Genomic DNA, 19455 nt, shown 5'->3' with positions numbered 1-19455 from the left:
TATATATATATATATATCATTTTAAATAAAGAGTTTGAAATAGGAAATAAATAAATTAAATATAATTTTATAAATATAAATACAAGTTTAATATATTTTAAATAGAAAAACTTGAAAAAAATTAAAAAAGAAAAATCCACGAGGCGACCCATGACCAATTGGTCGGTTCTAACCATGTCCGCCCCTAGGCGGGTGGTGGGCCAAGTTAGATCTGGTTTTAGACCCTGAATCAGAGAAGCAGGCTCGACCCATTCTGACCCGTGACGGTCCGATCAAACTCAGCCAGCCCTTGAACCCGATGACCAGTTCACAAGCTCAAAACACCGCAGCCCACGTCCATGCCTTCAGTGCTATTAAGTGTTATTTTGCACTATTTACCGCTATTGCGAACAAATTGCACAAACATAGTAAAATTCAACCGATGTTGCTTATAGCCTAGCAGGGTAGTGTTGTTAGGAAATAGGCTTGTATTTCATCCCTAGAAGACAATGGAAGAGTTGAAATCAAAGAGGGAAGCAAAACTAGGCCAAACGTCAAGCGGCGACGACGAGACCGACTAGTCCGACCTGTAGAATTCTCTGCCAGTACACCAGCCAATCTAACCATTTAGTTAGACCAAATCAGGTAGTTTTCCTATTTTGGGTCTATTTTGGACTTCTACCAAGATTCAGAATTGATGCTATTTAAAAGGAAAATTTGTCTCTTTAAAGTTGTGCATGAGTGATATACAACTTGATGGGAGATATTAGAGTTATTAGTATATTAGGAAAGTCAAATTTTGTTTTAGTTCCACACATTAAAAGCTAGTTAATTGTACGTTACTGGCTCTTTTCGGCCCTTTTTATAAATAATTATCCCTCTATGCATATTATAAATAATTATCCCTCCCTCAGCTAAAAAGTCTCTTACCAACGTAACGAGAGAGGGGTTTCAGTTCAAACTCATCCAATGTTGCCGAATTCAGTTCAAGCTCACCCAATGTTGCTGAAGTAGAAATAATGGACACAAAAAAGGGACATGTATAGACATGAGCAGTAACATAACAAATCCTTAAAACTAGGATATGGGCTACGATCACAAGGCATTCATGTATGTTTGGTCTAAATTTGTGCATATATTCAAACAAGTCTTAATAAAAGCAACAAGAAAGACAACAGCCGTAGCTTCTCAAGAATTAAATCAAAAGAAATCCAAAAGAAGAACCCAATATCCAGTATAATGCAAGCCCTTAATGCCTCTCTTGCAAAGGTCTAAATATCCAACCATTGCTTATGAAAAAAGGGACACAAAGTTCCTTGGTGTTTTTTAAAACCCCAACATGCCTTCTATGTGTTTAATAAAGTTGAGAAGTCGTACCCAAGTGTTGGTGTAACACACATGGCAAACAATAAATGTGGAAACAACCTTGAAGTATGCTTTCTTCCAAGTGTCCAACTAGTTATTTTATAAAGTAATGCCCTTCTAGAATTCAGCTCTCATACATATTATTGTATATATTATTTAGGTATATATGAATAGCAACAACATACATTTACATGAATCAATACATCTACTCAAACGAAATTATAAATATATACTCATGTACTTGTGCCTGGATTAGGAAACTAGTCATGTCTGATACCCATGTCCATTTCAAAGCATGAAACTTGTGCTTATGTCCGTTAATCAAAGGAATCTAGCAGCAGATAAACAATTATCTAGTTGTTTTCAAAAATGTACGTGGGTTAATGGACATTTCCACTAATAGCAATTATTCTAAAACAGAACGAATATCGAGGAGCTTAAAGAACTATTTGTATTTAAAACATCTAACATAATAGGTTATCAGAAATAATAAACAATTCATTACCAAACATTGATTTTTTTGCATCTAATATTCTGAAGTCCAAATTGCTGTGTTTCTTCTGATTTTTATTTTTATATTCAAAATTAATGATCTTCACTTGCAAATAATAAATAACCTAGAAACTAAGTTTGACACAAAAATGACGGTCTTGTTAAACTAAATTGAAAAATTAAACAATGTATGCAGATGTGAAATCTATGCTACTCTGGACTTGTAATGTGCGCACCATGGCATCAAAACTAACTCCGAAGTTATGGTGACAGATGGTTAAGGGATTATATATTTATGTCCTAACATTACCTCCAAGTTTCTTGCTCTTTTTGTGGGAAAAGAACCAAGTTTTTGCAGTGTTTTCTTTCTCCTTTAATGTGCATCCCACTAAGTCAAACCTGCATGGTTTACTACCATTTGAAAATCCGCATCACTATACCAGATTTCTGAATTATTGAAGATTCAGGGATATTTTTTTTCTTCTAAAAGCTTAATCAGTTTTCATAAGTGCCCAACATTTGACCAATAAAGAATTTATTGTTTTATAGCCATGTTATAGCATATTTGTGCTAAATAAGTCTAACAACATTTAGGAATTGAATTGGAAAAATATTTCATGCTATATAATCCTTCATAAAAAGTTTTAACTATTTACTACATGCCCTAAATTTGTGTACATTTCTTTATCTCAAAAACGAACTTTATTTCTGCTAATATTTTTTCACTTATATACTAATCGTTCATTTCTATTTTACATTTTCAGACTTTAAAGACCAAGACACCAGTCAATCCCATATAAACAATGAATATGCCATTATACGAATTTTCAATCTGTGTTATCTTTTCCTGATTTTAAAGCCCAAGATAGTGCTTCCTTGTTACGAACAGGAGCGTTGAGGGGCTCACATGCTTAGGATGTGATTCTGGCTTCCAAGTACCAAGCAGATTACTTTTAGTTTCTTATCCTGATTTTGCAGTAGTCAGAGAAGAATAATCTCGGTAACATTGAATAATATTTAAAGCAAGAGAAAATACATCTTTATCTCTTTATGCAAGTACTAAAGATGAAGAAAACTGATGTTAATCCTTAATATAGACATAGCAATGTAGAAGAAACAACATTGCTGATGCTAGATTATGTAGAAGGAAATAAAACTGCAATACATTTTGAACAAACGAAACAAAAATATTATATTGAAAGCTGACCAACTGAAATTCAAAGCAAAAATAAACTGATGTCAGAAGTGACAAAAGTAGAAGGCTAATTAGATCATACTAACTTTTTCCAGATATTCTCCGATTCAAAATTGAAGGCTGACCAACTGAAGTTTAAAGCAAAGTCAAATTGATGTCAGAAGTGACAACTAGAAGGCTAATTAGATCATGCTAACTTTTTTCAGATATTCTCTGATTCAAAACCGTTTGTAGTGATAAAGATATAACATTAGAAACAAAAGTAAGTTCACACTTACTTGAAGAAAATAGTCAAAGCAGAATCATATAACGAGAAACAAATTCATATCACTAAAGAAGCCATTAAGAACATTTATAACAATAAATAATAAATCAATTATCTGAAAGAATTGGTTGAAGCCATACCTTGAAAACTCAGTCTCCAGTTTTCTAGATCTTCGAATTAAATCTTCCATGACTTTTAAGAAAAAAAATTCACTAGCCTTCTCCGAAGTTTTGCAATTCTCAGATCTCCTGTATTAGTCAAATAATGAAAACTAAGTGATTTAAACAACATAAATATAACAAGCTCTTGCATATTGACTGCATCCTCATTACACACATGAAGTCAAAGAAACGACTGCAAGACCTCTGTAGTGATGTCTATTTTCATTATCATAAGGACTCATATGTGTGTATTAAATTTATGTATATAATTTCAAAATTTTATATTAAACAGATTACATACAGTTATAAGCTAGGACTTGAAAACCGAAAAACTATTTTTTATCCTGTATTTCTCTTCCATTTTTCATGTTGTGACTTTATGCATTGGAATACAAATTTAATTATTTTTTCTGCTACTTCTATAACGCCCACCAACATCGTAGCCAATTTTTATACGAATTTTGATACCATCAACCTAGTTGACCAAAAGTCATGAAACCAACTACCCCATATTTCGGTCCCACCTAATCTTCACCATGAGTTTAGATTCGAGTTAAGATGTCAACAAAGTCAACCCAAAGGCTGTTGAGATATTAAATAGGAGTTAAGTGAGAGATTAGACTTGAGGAACATTGCTCTAAATATTAGGAAATTAGAGATATGAAAGCTAGCCTATAAATAGAAGAGGGGTTCTCTTCTAAAACCCTAACCTCATTTTTAGGTATTGATCTTTAGTGAGAGAGCGAACTAGAGAGTGAAGCTTGCAGCCATGGTGAACTGCAGTGGAGGAGACGAAGATAGAAGTAAAGGGAGATCCCCAATATTCGATCAAGCCTTCGATGCCCTTCCTAAGATAAGTTTTCATACTCCACTTTCCCTCAACTCAATCTCAGATCAAAGCTCACATATGGGATCATTTCATCTTAGATCCAAGGTGCAATCTTGCTTGAGGATGCAAGGAGAAGCTAGGATTTCAACCGATATCTTACAAGGCAAGCATCTCTTCATTCCCTTGCTTAGATCATTTCACTAGGGCATGTTTTTGATCAGTTGTTATGTTTGTTGCATGTTTCAATTCGTGAGTTTGCTTGGATCTAGATATCCTTACTAAAAGTTTATGCTTTTAGATAATACAGAAATAGTGGTTATTCTCGATGGATTCTTGATGCCTTGATTTTAACTAACTGCAAATGATTTCTATTATTCTAAACAGTGGATAATCCCTAGAATGGAAAAGGAGTGAGATTTGAAGTGATCAAAATCATTAAGTTTCGCCAAAAACTCAAATTTGCCAGGAGCAGTGTCAATGCTGGCTTGAGAAGAGTCGACGCCACATCAGGCTTGACTCAGTCAACTGCGAATGTATTGTTTGGCCACATGGATTATGAGCTCAGTGTTGACGTTGAAACCTGAAACTTGGTGATGTTTATTTATTTGCATATTTAGAGTTTCTGACTTCTTATTTCACTTCCGTCTTCTTCATATGATTCCTAGATGTGAGGGATGACTTGTAACTAAGAGGATTTGCAAATAGGTTGAGGCTTGATGGTGCTTTCAGGTTTTTTTGAAAATATTGTTTTTCAAATTAGCAATGTTCAAGGTTTTAAATATCGGAAGTCGGGTTCATGTCGCTCGGCCAAAATTCATGTCGGATAGCGGAAATCGGGGAATATGGCGGGGAGACATGAAAAAATAATCGGATTGCATATCGATAGGTTGATATAATATCATAAAAAGGGGAATTTCCAAGCATACTTGGATATTTGATAATTATATTGTCTAAACATAATGAAAAAGTACATATGAGGAGGGTCCGTTCGAGTGCACAAGCAACCACGCAAGTTTTTGCTTTTGCTAGAAACCAAATAGACACTCAGAACAGCTTAACTGGCATATGTTTAGAGCAATTCTTATTAAAGTATAGATAATTATCCAGAATATAAAAATTACTAATACAGATTCTGTTATACACAACTTATTTATTAATGTGAGGGGTTAAGATTTATAATTGTTCAATTTAAGAATTTAAATGTTTTTATAAAAGTCACTTCATAATTTTAGCACTCAAGAAAAGATTACAAAAAAAAATGTCACATACAAAAGCCGAGTGCATTATAGCTAGTAGGCAACAAAAGAAAGTTGCTACTGAAATTGAAAATTAAAACTCGTATTGGCCTATTTCTAAACTACTTAAGCTGCAATCCGACTAACATTGGCAGGATTATTTATTATATATCTGTCATTTCTTCCAAACAAAAACTAGTAAAACGCGAAGTATATGTGGAGCTAATACAGAATAAATATCATAGTGTTCTTATTGCCTCCATTATAAAGAAAACACATGCAATAACATAGTATTAAAACCTACACAAGCACCCATATGGTAGTGGAGTGGGAAACAAATGTGAAACTTTTACATAATAGAAGGTGAAAGAATTGCAAATCATTATGATTTCAAACATGTCAAGTGAAAACGTATTTCTGAATTTTGGCCGATATTTGATGCCGAATGTCGGCCCGATATATCCGCTATTTTCCGACATGTCCCGCATGACTCAAAAACGCCATACGCATTATAATTCACAACATATTCGTGGCGGCTAGGCTCCGAATCCGCAATATCGGCCGCCATGTCCGACATGGCGGCCGATATTTAAAACACTGGCAATGTTACTCCCTTTACTATGACATCAGAATATTACCAATAGATTCTCCCACAAGTCATACACGACAAAAACTAGTTGAGATTACCCCTAACGTTTGTTGAAATAACAAAAACACCCAAATCTATCCCCGTATACTCTCATTTCTCTCTTTCATAAAGAATCTATTTGGTTTTATATCCCAAATAAAAAATTTAACTTTTAGGGTTTTGCATAAACCTTAACCTTATGGTGAAATAATCAAAACAAACAACCACAGAGAACACAAGATTTACATATTTTGGGACTACGCCTACTTCCACGGAGGAAATATCTTTATTAACTAGAAGAAAAAGATACAATAACACTTTCCTCTTAATGATCACTTAGAAGAGTAGTCCATCCGGCTTGTTGAAAATCCTCACAAAATATAGTTTTTCTCTTGTAAATCCTTACAAAAGTAATCTCTTTTTGTTCTTCTTAACCATGATGGCTTAACCTTTGATCTCTTTCTTATAGCCTCCTTTCCTCAACTCTCTCAGACCCTAGATGCGAGATGATACCCCTTTATATAGGGTAGAAGTCTTGGGCTCTAAGAAATTCAAAGAATCACAGTCAGAATATAATCCTAACTATGCAAAAAAATCATCCTAACGGTCTGATCGGGCAATCAAACTACCAAAAACTTTCTGTCTGTATACCAACAGGCCCGACTGCTATTGCTACTTTTTTCTCCCTCTTGTTGTTGTCTGTTTGCTGCTATTGTCGCCACTCTCAATAGTTGTTGCTACCGCCTTTTGCTAGCTACTACAATCCATAGCCAATCCTAATAATTTCTACCTTGACTCGAATTGTATCTCTTCTCTTCTCCGCTTTAATATATCCACCTTATGCCGTGTACCTTCCTCAAAACTATTGAGTGCTTAAATACCTTCACAACCACTACATGAAACTGTGTACTTTCCTCAAAACCACGAGTATGGAATATCAGTAATGACCTCCACCTGAAATCGCGTACTATCATGATCTCTAACTGATACCACATGCCTTTCTCCACTGAGTGGGTACTTGGATGCCTTTCACGATGTTCGCTAAATGTCGTATACCACTCGCAATCCTAAATACCTGAATGCCTTTTATGATCCTCTGACAAGATCGTGTATTGCTTTTATTTTCTAAGAATTTGCTCTGACAATGACGCCAACCACTTATCTTCCATTCAAATCTGCTGAAGATTAGTTCCATCTGTAACAGTCAAAATGAGGGCTATCTTGTAACCAATCTGAAAACAGTCTTAGAAACTAGACCAATCATTGCTTTTCAAGCACCTGAAAAACCTAAGAAATCTATAAAAAAAACTAAAAAAACAACTCCATTGAAGAGCTCCGCTTCTGATTCTTTGATTTGCTGACAATCAACCTAGATTGTTTGATCTGAAATTTAAAAGATCGATAAATTCCAAATCACCTTCCACACGTGTCAAGCGCCTTGAACCTCACATGTTCCACATGAAATTTTTCACGTGACTTCCTTCAGCACTTCACAATGCTATCTGTTGCCTGTTCAACACCCTAACCACATCGTTCTCTCCACCCCGCAATCGTTGGGTTACCTCCTCTGGCATCTACCGCGCCTACACGCATCTTGACAGTCGTTGATTGTAAAACGCCAAGCATCGTCTTCATTGTCTCAAGCTAGCCTTCTTCACTACTTGATGTACATCGCGCACCTCACACATTGTATATTGTTTTGCCAGTGATCTCCGTCAACAATCCTCCTATCATTGTTTTCTTGAGATAAATGTGAGACCAAGTCCATCGCTATTATTAGTCGTCTAAAAGGATCCTATGCGTCTCTGCCTCCACTCATAAACCGATCCTCTGCCAGATCCACCTTTATTCTACTTTCTCTTGTAAACCCCTTTTGCAAATCTCCACTACACCCAATGTTACATTAAACGCTGGGCGCTTCTAGGCGTCGGACTTGGCGCCCAGCGCTTAGTCGCCTAGGCGGACACCTAAGCGGTTTCTGGGCGTTTTTTTTCTTTTTTATTTTTCTAATTGTGATACTTGAAGATAAATATATATACCCAATCAAAGATGCATAAATACTAAAATATCAACACTGTTAACTAAATTGCTTGGTTTATCAATTATAATAGCTCTTTGTATGTTTATACTTCTCAACTCAAATTATAAGTTTATCTCAACAGTGAAAAACTCATTCTCAACTCAAATTACTGTTAACTTATAAGTTACTGTTAAGTTTAAGTTAACAATAAACTCAAATTACTGTTAACTTATAGGTTCATCGAGTTTGGAGGACGTGTAGGCTACGACACATAAAATCACAATCAAGGCCTACAGGGTGCAATCCACGTAAGCAGACAATACTTCCCTAAACGCTCGTAAAATCTAGGTGGGTAGCCTAAATACCGTCTAGGCGCTAGGCGCTAGTTAGGCGGCCTTGGTACTGCCTAGGCCTAGACGTACGCTTAAGCGGACTAGGCGGAGGTTTTTTAAAACAGTGACTACACCATTCACCTATGTCGCTAGCATCATTTGATGCTTCTGTAAAATCTCCTGCATGATCATCCAAACGCAATAATGAGAACCTCCCAAACTCTAAACCTTGTTGTCTTGTTCGTCGTTAATTAAAACCATAACTTTTCCTCGAACAATTCGCCTATGATTTGCCCCAGAGAATCCCGGATCCAAATAACCATCGACTTTAATAAGTAAGGAATTTAGTGGGCTTTAGATCCCGAACAAAGAGTTTAACTTTTAGGGTTTTTACGAAATCCTAAACCTTATGGCGAAATAATCAAAACTAACAACCACCACAGAAAATACAAGAAGGTTTACGTGGTTTAGCAATATGCTTACGTCTATGGAAGGGGGGAAGATACTTTACTAATTTGAAGAAGATACAATAACGCCTTCCTCTCAATAATCTCTAACAAGAATAGTTCATCTGACTTCTTGTAAATCCTCTCCAGAACATAACTTTCATCCTGTAAATCCAAAAAGTAATCTACATTTCTTCTTTTTGTTTATCTTCTTGATCTTGAAGGCTTGGCCTTTAATCTCTTCATTATAAACTCATTTCCTCAACTCTCCTCTCTCAAATGCTAGACCTAAATGGATACCCATTTATGTAGGGTGGAAGTCTTGGGTCCCAAGAAATACAAAGAATTCCAGTCAGAATAGAATTCTAACTATGCAGAAAAAATCCGCTCGAACAGTCCGACAAGGTGGTCGGACCACCCAAAACTTTCGGTTGGTATACGGCCAGTCCGACTGCTGCTGCTGCTGCACTTTTTTCTGCCTCTTGATGATGTCTACTTACTGCTGCTGTTGTTGCTTTCATTAACTATTGCAATCGTTTGCTATCTGCAACAACTGGTAGCCAATCACAACGCCTTTCATACTCTCCCCCCTTTGTCTTTCCATACCCTTAAAACTCATGTCTATATTCTCTTATACAACGATTTTGGAGCTGAAGCATCACATGGAACATGTGTAAAGAGTTGATTTTGAAGCTAAAGCATAAGATGAGTTGTTTCAGAGCAGATTTTGAACATGAAGCATGAGTTGGAGCTTGTGTAGAAGAAGATTTCAGAGCTGAAGCTTCATTAAAAGTGTGTGCATAAGTTCGTGCATTTTCCTGCTGGTCCTAGGGGTTACCTGCAAAAGGGGCAAAATTGAAGCTTAACCCACTCCCTATTGTCAATTTCTGGCTGCAGGAAGGGGGTTATTAGCTGCTCCAGCCAATCGAAAGAACCTGATTACGAATTCTAGGATTAATCTTTTCCATTTGGGAGGAACGAACTGGTAAATTTTGGCAGTAAAAATGTCTGATGAAAGATGAATGTTTAATGTTGGGAGGGGTTTTGATTGAAGGATGGTACTTTTGTCCATTCGAAGAAAAAAAAAATAAACATTGTTAGCATGATTTGAAGTTAGGAAACAATAAGGTCTTTTAATTGTTAAGAAAAAAAGATAGGGTATGTAATTGAAAAGGTATGCAAACTATGAGGTACTTTTGTGCTATTAAGCACAAATCAGCATATGTCCACAGGATTGTGCGAGATAGTGACTTATGATGTCTGTATTTAGTTTTACCTGTTTTCATTTTCTAAATATTCACCAGAATAACCTTCTGAAAAAGAGATCAGGCCACATGCCTCTCCTAGAGCTGATTTAGCTAGAAAGTATGTCACACTTTCATAAACTGAAGTCACTTTTGCAGCAAGAACTGGAGATGGTATGGTTGGAAGTAACTGCTGCATCAGCTGAGTTGTCAGAATCAGCCTTCTTCTTGCTTGGGGCATTAAGGAGCCATCTTCTATCAGTTTAGTTGGAGCCTCCACCTACAATGAGAGATTAGGATAATGAGACATCAGTGACAGTCATAAAGCAAACATGCATGTAGGGTAACCAAGTAAAGAAGTCAAGACTGTGCACACCTTCTCTGTTAACCTGTCTGCAACCTGGGCCCAATCACGATCTGCCATGCTGTATATGATACAGAAAAGTTTTCTTAGAAATCAAACTCAAGTTTAATCGTATCTAATACAAGACAGGTGCATCAAAACTGAAAGACAGTGACTGCTATTTTTTTCTTTAGAACATAAAAGACATTAGCAACAAATCAAAGTTGCTATAGAAAGCACCACCTGATACTTCGTAGCCTTTGGACACCAAGTGAAACCACCTGCTGCCACGGTAGAAGCTGTGATGTTTCAGATTTACGTTTTCTTGACTTCTCTGTTGGCAATGGGTGAAATGATTCATTTACCACTCTGTTGCTGGGTGATGTACTTTGACTTGCAGTACCAAACTGGCCCGTTTCAATCCTTCCATCCATGAAAGTTGAGTTATCAATCCTTGCAGAAAGTTCTGAAGGGAAAAACTGCTGACTGGCAGCTTGTGCGCTCTTCTGGTCAGTATGCATTGCAACAACCTGGCCATTCTTATATTTTCTGTACTGTTCCAACCAGGAGCGAGCCATCTGAGGAGTTAGCCGAGGATGTTCATTCTGCCCAGCAAAATTAGAAATGGGAGTAAGAGGCTGTCCAGGGAGACACATATTTTGGTACAAGCCTTCGGTAGCAAGTAGTTGAGAAGTTTTCTCAGCAGCTTTATCTTCATTTTCCCTCGAAGAAAAGCTCAACATATTGATATCTGAGTGGAAAGAACTTTGAGAAGATGCACCCAGTTCACCAGCTAGAGGAACTCTAGAAAGTCCACTTTGACCACAATTATACCCCTGACCTGCCCAGCACTCTGTCTGTGAACTATCAGGACCAAATTCTCCTTTAAGCCTCTTTCCATTTCTTCTGTTTGCTTCAGAATCGGCACCTTTCATGGCTTGCATTTGCTGCAGTAAGGAATAATTTGTCTGTTGAGCATTTGATGGTAGAACTTGTCCATGAACCCCAACTTCAGTGTTTCCAGCAGCATGATTGGTTTGCTCTTCTTTCTCTTCCAAAGCCCTGCCTCTCTCAGAATCCGTTCCTAGCAAGGTATTCTCCTCTACTTGTTTTTTATCTGCATCAATATATTTTTGGAAATTGTTACAACATGTACCAATCTCAGATGAAACACTTACTCCTGTATTACCTCGGTCATCATCCATCTGCATAGACTTCAAACTTTTATCTCTACTGCTGGTTGACGTAATAGGCTGAGATGCAGTGGAGTTCAGTTGTTGGTGTTGGGCACCAGACATAACTTGTTGAGCTAATGTATTTGTCCATGCATTCTGCAACATAGTTGAGAAGCCACTTTGTAGGGACATGCCCGATCTACCACAAGCTTGTGCAGCTTGACCAGTTTCCACAGTGGGATGCTGGGAAGAACTTCTAAGATGATTCAACACCCCATTTGCTGCATGGAGAGGATCGATACCAGAAAAATTGAACTGAGAACCAGGTACATTAGCATCAGTTGGTGAATCAAGCCTGAAAGGTGAGATTCTCCCAGCCATCGTCCTCAATGTCGTTTGAGCAGGCTGACTAGACAAAGCTGCATCATGAGAGAATTGTGCACGTCTAAGAAGAGAAGCTAGTCTGATGTGCTCCTCAATATCAGCTGCGCTTCCAGGAGGAGGATTTACGGATTGATTCAACAACTCGCGTCCAGATAAACTATATATATGTTGTTGTTGCAGAAACTGTTTCTGCTGCTGAAGTTGTAGCTGACGTCCCATATGAGAAAGATTGGAAGTAGAAACTGCTGCTGAGTTGCCCTGGGAAGCTAACTGTGTCATTTCCTTGCAGTTCTGTCCAGAAAAGTCGGATCTACCACCAAAACTATCTTTTTGAGATGCTTCATGAGCATGTTGAGAATGATCTGAACCAGTAGAAGCTGACTGGATATGATCATTATCTCCTGCCACATAGTCAAATTGTATTCTATTAGAATCAAAATAATGTGTCTAAGAATGCAAGACAACATAGTTTGGAATTTTTTGCTGAGATGGCGAAGCCAAATGTAAGCCAAAGCATCGAAAGGGTGAACATTGATGAAGGCGATGATGTGAGACAGATCCGTCAGGAGATTCTGTTTCATGTTTATCATGTACTATATTGAAAAGATCACACTTACCAAAGCTAGCAACAGCGCTGCTATCCCTTGAATCATCTGCCTTTTGAAGAAGCTCGAGCATGTTTTTGCTGCAAATAATCAGAATGATTCAGACTTTATAAAGATAATGAAATGAAGAATGAGATGCAGAAATACGTAGATCTTCCAGTAATTTACATGGCAGTGATGGTTGTCAATAAATAAAAGGTGGATATAAACATGTCATACATAGTAGATAACCTAAAGCAGCTAATGCACACTCAGTGGCCAACTTAGCAGCTGATAACATAAAACACAAGCATATTCACCTACACACATGTAAGCACAAGATCCTTTTAAAGCCATGAATGATAATAATCATTTTGTCCTTGCAGTGATTGTTTGTGAAGAAGAATATGAAAAATATTCTAGGAATAAAATTTTGCTTGAAACCAATAGTGTCGCTTCAGAATTGGGACATTGTGAGCACCAGAAGGATTTTTTTTTATAGAATTCCAAGGAAGTAATAGCATTGTCATGTAGCTTAAACTGTAATTCACCTGGTCTGCCTAGGCATTGTGCTTCTATATTGTGATTCTTCTGGGCTGTTAATGCTTCTCTGTAAGTCAGTTGACTGCCCCTGTAAAATATATATATTGAGAACTTCAAACCACATAAAAGCAAGACATGAACTAGATAAAATCCAATTAAATTCAAAAGAACTACGAAACATTTACCTTTCTCATACTCGACGCGTCATGAGCAGCATAGTGAGAGTTTTCTACATGTCCTTGCCCCTGATTATTTAATTGTTGGATAACAGACTTGGGCATATTCTGAGAGTATACCTTGTCTTTTGGAGACTCAGAAGGTTCAACACTCATGCTAAAATTCTCTGTCGAATGGGATTGAAACCTACGAGAACCTACAGATTTCCAGCCAGACATACCTGAGGATGTCTGACTGTCACTCATAGAGGCCTCAGCACTATTCGCAGATGTGTCTCGAACTTGTTGCCCCTTAATTGGTTGTTGCTTGTTTTCTACCAAATTTTCACCTCTGGACCTCACAAAGGAATTACAAGCAACGCGCTTCCCAAGAACATTCTGAGAACTATTTGGATGTTGATTCATTTCCTCGTTTGCACATAAATTACTTGAATTCACAGCACCATCAAAGTTTAATGTAGAAAGTGCTACAGATTGGATGTGGGAACTGCCAATATCAGATTTTACTGGTCCAATTCCACTAGAAAAGTGCCCTCCATGAGCCATCAGAGATTTATTCCAGCCAGTTGAGCTAGGATCAGGTTGCCCATTATTGGTAGATACGGACCTATGATCTTGTTGAATCCGGGTACCCTGATTGTTCTGCAGATTGAACTCCATGCTTGACGAATCTGCAGTTTTAATAGACTGCTTCTGTATGTGCTTGAACCAAACACCAGGAGGAACATTATTTGATTTGATCTGTGCTTGAATTCCACTATCAAGAATTTTCCGCTCGTCACCCTGATCAAATTGCATGCTCTGATCATCCTTAGATAAGTGCTGATAGGACTCATGGGAAGCATTAGTTTGTACTCTTTGATTCTCTTCACATGCACTTCTCATCGAATGCAAAAAATTGGTACCAGGAGGGAAAGGTGAGCCTATATTTGTATTGCTGAGTGAATCGGAAGGTCTCAAGCTTAAAGGGGGCGAACATTGAGAGCTCTTATTTACCCAAGGAACTTGATGCTTTGCATTGTCATTATGGATAGAAGAAAAGTTCCCTGTTAATGGTTCTGTCTTCTGGAAGCTCAGGCCGCTCCACTCTTCCCGAAATCCTTTTTCGCTGCTGGAAACTTGTACCGCCTCCTGCATAAGAGCACTCCAACTTCCACTTTGGAGAGACGGAAAAGCACCTTGTTGATCATTGGTCTCGAAAGGATCTGCATGCAGATAATATCCTGTGTCCATATCATTACCGAAACAAGAGCTCCAGTTGCCATCATCATCCGTACCAAACAAGATCTTCTCTTCTGTAGGATCTAGACTAGTTACACCACGAGAAGGCCCAACTTGTGTTGTTCCTTTTTCCTCTAAGTTGCTTGACCAGCGAGCTTGCTCCTGTCCATCCTGAAATACTTGCACCTGAATACTTTGCTGTGGATGGTTGACTTGCTGGAAGTTTCCTGCCGTTATACCAGCACTTACACCCTGCAGTGGAGCATTCACAAATAAACTTTTACCTTGGAAGCCTTGTGCGGCAACTGATAGACTATCCTGCGAGATAGCACGCTCCGGACCACACTGAACCTTTTGAAAATAATTTGATGGACCAGAATGCGTTGGTGCCTGTTCTAACTGCTTTCCAACTGCCTTAGTCATTGCATCCATAAAACTATTTGGCGTCCCTTGGAACTGAGGATATTGGTTCAACAAGCCTCTGCTGCTGGAAACAGGAGTTCCATAGAAAGACTGGTCATGTTGTTGAGTACCAAACCCTGTTGAGTGCATTGCTTGACTACAATCATTTGTTAACATAAGCCCAGTAGACACATGCATACCAGGGGAGCCTCTGCTTTGTGCCCAGTTCATGGAATTAGCAGTAAACATCTGAGAGCTAATTGGTATCTTTGATTCACCATTTATGATATCACTTTGCAACATTTGCCTAGATGTGTCATTTATGGGCATGCCGTTCAAAAGAGACGGTAATTGATCCGCAGCTGCTTGTCTTGCAGCAGGTTGGCTAAGCAAATTCTGTGGCCTTGCTTCCTGATCTAGTTGCTGAAGCTGTTGCCGCCTCTGAAGCTGTTGTAGCTGTTTATACATCAAGTGTTGTTGCCACAACTGCATTTCCTTAGAACTAGGATGATATCCTGGGTAAGGTGATATTCCAGATTGTTGCTTCTTCATTTACTGATGATGGATACCATGGGGATAACATTAAGGGTATCAATAAATCCTTGAGAAGTGACACTGAGGTCAAATGAATGCCCAAGAACCTTCAATAGCAGTAATAGTTAAATTTCACCACATAACACTCTGACCAACAGAAGGGATCCATCTCCCAGAGACCTCGCAATAATGGATCTCATCTGTAGCCAGCAAACAAACTTCAAACTCAGTTAACTTTCAAATTTTAATTTAGCAGCTGAATTTGTGTGTCTGGCTTCAGAATTTATCAAGTTGAAGCTGATAAGAGATTGTGAAAATGGCCCATCATTTCCTTGTCAGCGTCTGCCAACATCAAATAAATAAATATAATCAAACAGTTAACCAACTAATAAAATGCACAACAAAGCAAGTGATTCTTCTTCTCTTCTACTTCAGTGTTTACTTCACAGTGAAACTCTAGGGAAAGAAAAACTATAAAACCATAATACTAAAAAGGTAGACAATAAGGACAAAGTACTAAATACCATAACTGGATTTCCAGCATATGCGTGGTTTTGAAAGGGACAATGAAAGCATTCTGATAAAAGATGCCTAAATTGAAAGAAGCCTAACTACTGGATTTGTTTTGCTCCTTAAAGAGCATACGCATGGTTTTCCAAGTGATTCTTCTTCTTTTCTACTTCAGTGTTTACTTCACAATGAAACTCGAGGGAAAGAAAAACTATAAAACCATAATACTAAACAGGTAGACAATAAAGACAAAGTACTAAATACCATAACTGGGTTTCCAGCATATACATGGTTTTGCAAGCGACAATGAAAGCATTCTCATAAAAGAAGGTTAAATTGAAAGAAGCCTAACTACTGGATTTGTTTTGCTCCTTAAACAGGAACTCAAAATGCAGTAGCTCTCCATTCTGCCGCTAGGTCTCAGCCCATATCTCATTATTACATACCACCCAATAACTTCATCCAAAGGCATAGAAAATGTTTCTCAGAATTCCATGCAAATGCATAGATATCATGCAGGCTCAGCTAACACATTAATTAGTGCTGAGTACAAGGCAATGAGAGTATCAAAACAAATAACATCAAAGATTCAATTGTGAAGCACAAAAACATTCAAGTGGCCAACAATCTCACAGATACAATGTTCCAGCTCCCTCCAAATTTCTGATGCCGGACAATTAGGACAAAAACTAAAAGATAGCAGTGAGATTTTTATTCACAACTAACCTGAGAAAATATTATCTTAAGGCCTTTAACAAGTTTGTCAAAGTACCATGCCACTACACCAAAACTCTGAAGTTGTGGTGAGGGTCGAGGATTATAGTTCATATTCTAACATGCTCACACAGGTTGAGAGCCCGTTTTATGGGCAGAAACCAGGACTCAAGCAACAGTATCAATTCTTTTAAAATCTGTTTGAAGTTCATGGACAAAAAGATTCGAACCGAGTGTTGTGATGCCATCTCACAGACCCTGTCATTGCAGCAAAACTCAAAAGTTGTGTTGAGGCAAAGATTGAGATTTTGCTATGCCAAACAAGTAAATGTAGACCATGTACAAACTATCAGTGCTATTTTCAAGGACTTTGTTTTTTTTACCAATCAAAAAAAAGTTGCAAGAATAGGAACATAAACCATGCATGCCTCAGCAAAATGAGCAAACAAGAAGCTAGGGAACAATTAAAAAAGTGGCATGGTAATCCATAAGAAAGTTTTGGCAAAAGCTAAGTTGCACGGATATGGGTACAAGAGACAATAAATTTGTAAAAAAGGTAGGGTAAGGGGGCACGACTAAAACTCATGGGTTATAATCATAGTTGTGAGCTATATATGTAAACGACCCTTTTAAATCATAGCTCTTGAGGATGAAACGAACTCGAACATTGTCAACTCGGCCATTATCCAACAAGTTACAAAAATGGATGTGGAGGATATATATTCAAGAAGTTGAGCAGTGTTTTAAATGCATTGTATAATTGAGTACAGGTACGAATAAATATATGCATATATTTATACAGGTGTATGACGTGTGTCAGGCAGAGATACAGCTCCATATTATAAGTAACCAGGTAACGTCGGGCAAAAGGAAGCACATGATTGGGTCGTATATGAGGTGATGGTGTACATCTGAAGCTATGTGAGGCTAAATAACATATTAACAATAAATTTTGCCGAAAATATAAGCAGCATTCATCATCAGACGATGCAGAACAGATTTATTCATTGTTTTTAAACAAAGCTAAATATGAGAGAGAGAGAGAGAGAGAGATGGTTTACAGATTACAAGGGCCAAATGCATTAGAGCATAGAAGTTTGATGTTCCTAGGGGCACTACCTCCTAAGTAACAAAAAAAGTAAAACTTGCCGCGAACAATGAAGCCTTGAGAGAACGAGAAAGAATGTCAAGCTCAAAGCTAATGGAGCAGACCCAGAAACATATGGTACATTAGCTCACCTCTACCAAACTTGCAAATAATAGAAATACGAAATAAATTATAATAACCTTAAGCACTGGGGAAAATGAGGGGAGGGAGCAGTAAAGATACATAGAATATGATTGTTGATAACACTAAATACTCTGCATGCGCAAAAGGATTTCTCTTCACGACACTTTATCTGTTCTTCAACAAAAAGATAATATTGTTCCCTCGATGAAACTTTACAACTAAACATCATCATCCACTTCCAAAAGCCAAAAGAAATGCAAGAAGGTCAAGTAAATTGCGTCAAGATCTTTCATCTATTATGTGAATACTAACTAAAGACAACAGGCCCGCCTTTTATGCAGATTTAACAACCCAAAACATACTAAAAACCACAACTCAGATCATCAAACTAGCTTCCAACCTCCAAACTAAGCTCATAAAATGAGCCAATTCCATGCCCAGAAAGAAATGCTCAAATCTCCAATTTTTTACCACCACAGTGCTCTTATGTATCCCCACCCTAAAGAATTCACATCTAAATTTTTGTATCAGCATTTACATCAACGAATTTAATTGATATAATCGATAATCTACCAATTCAAAGTCCAAGGAAACAAAATGTACTCTTTGCCAAAAAATTTAGCCAATTTTCAAACTCAAGTTTAAAAAAAAAAGTTTTAGCAAACATTCTCTCTCACTCAAAACAAAAATCCACAAAAACCCTAGAACATCAGTTCAGCAAAGAACATACCCCTCAAAACCCAACCCAAACTTCACAACACTAACTCAAAACAAAATAAAATTTCAAATTTTTCCCTCAATTCTGCTTTCCTAAATTCCAACCCCAATGCCTCAAATCCCCAATCTCAAAGTTCAATCGGCTCCAACAATCACAAACAAAACCATCTTTACCAACTTGCAACAAATTTCTTCTAAAACCCTAAACAAAAATATCCATCAAGAGGAAATTAAGGAGCTGTTCCAAAAAAGAAGGTCACTTACTTGGTCAAACAAATCAACTTCCTCCGAATGGCGTTGAAATCGAGCAGCAGTGGAACTAGAACTCGAGCTCAGGGCTTCTCCTCACTAAATTTCTTTAGGGTTAGGGTTAGGGTTTGATTGAGTGAAGGAATTTGCTATGAAGCTCGCAGAGGGATCAAAAAGATAAAGTGAAGGAGTGCGAGTTTTTCAACGAAGTCCCCAAAGGGGAAGACGGACCGCTTCGGGGCGGACCAAAGCCTTGCTTCGGAACCGTTTTGGTTCGGACCCGAACCAATAAAGGTACAGTGTACCTACGATCGAGCAATCTAGGCCGTTGATCTTGGGAGTTTAATTGGGTAAGCAACGGGCCGCGGACAGCGGAAATTTGGGAGGGAAAACGACAAAGAAACGACGCTCGATTTTCTGTACTGTTAGAATAAGATCTGGACCGTCCAATAGTACGCTAGAGAAATTTTACCCAATATTT

The 19455-nt window shown here is 37.7% G+C and overlaps 1 protein-coding gene across 1 annotated transcript in view; it reads right to left on the bottom strand.

Moving 5' to 3' along the window:
- LOC109821252 overlaps nucleotides 1-19182 on the bottom strand; it is a 34365-nt gene extending 15183 nt beyond the window's left edge. Inside the window, exons 1-9 of the mRNA XM_020387433.1 lie at nucleotides 18990-19182; nucleotides 13406-15895; nucleotides 13229-13308; nucleotides 12711-12778; nucleotides 11724-12494; nucleotides 10778-11651; nucleotides 10568-10616; nucleotides 10224-10471; nucleotides 3437-3544 (exon numbers count right to left, since the gene is read on the bottom strand). Coding sequence (XP_020243022.1) covers nucleotides 3437-3544; nucleotides 10224-10471; nucleotides 10568-10616; nucleotides 10778-11651; nucleotides 11724-12494; nucleotides 12711-12778; nucleotides 13229-13308; nucleotides 13406-15571 — 4364 coding nt within the window. The 5' untranslated portion in view covers nucleotides 15572-15895; nucleotides 18990-19182. The remainder of the gene's footprint in view (nucleotides 1-3436; nucleotides 3545-10223; nucleotides 10472-10567; nucleotides 10617-10777; nucleotides 11652-11723; nucleotides 12495-12710; nucleotides 12779-13228; nucleotides 13309-13405; nucleotides 15896-18989) is intronic.

Source organism: Asparagus officinalis, chromosome 8 (genome assembly GCF_001876935.1).
Source record: "Asparagus officinalis chromosome 8, Aspof.V1, whole genome shotgun sequence".
Lineage (NCBI taxonomy): Eukaryota > Viridiplantae > Streptophyta > Magnoliopsida > Asparagales > Asparagaceae > Asparagus > Asparagus officinalis.
This window is presented reverse-complemented; position numbering and strand designations above follow the sequence as displayed.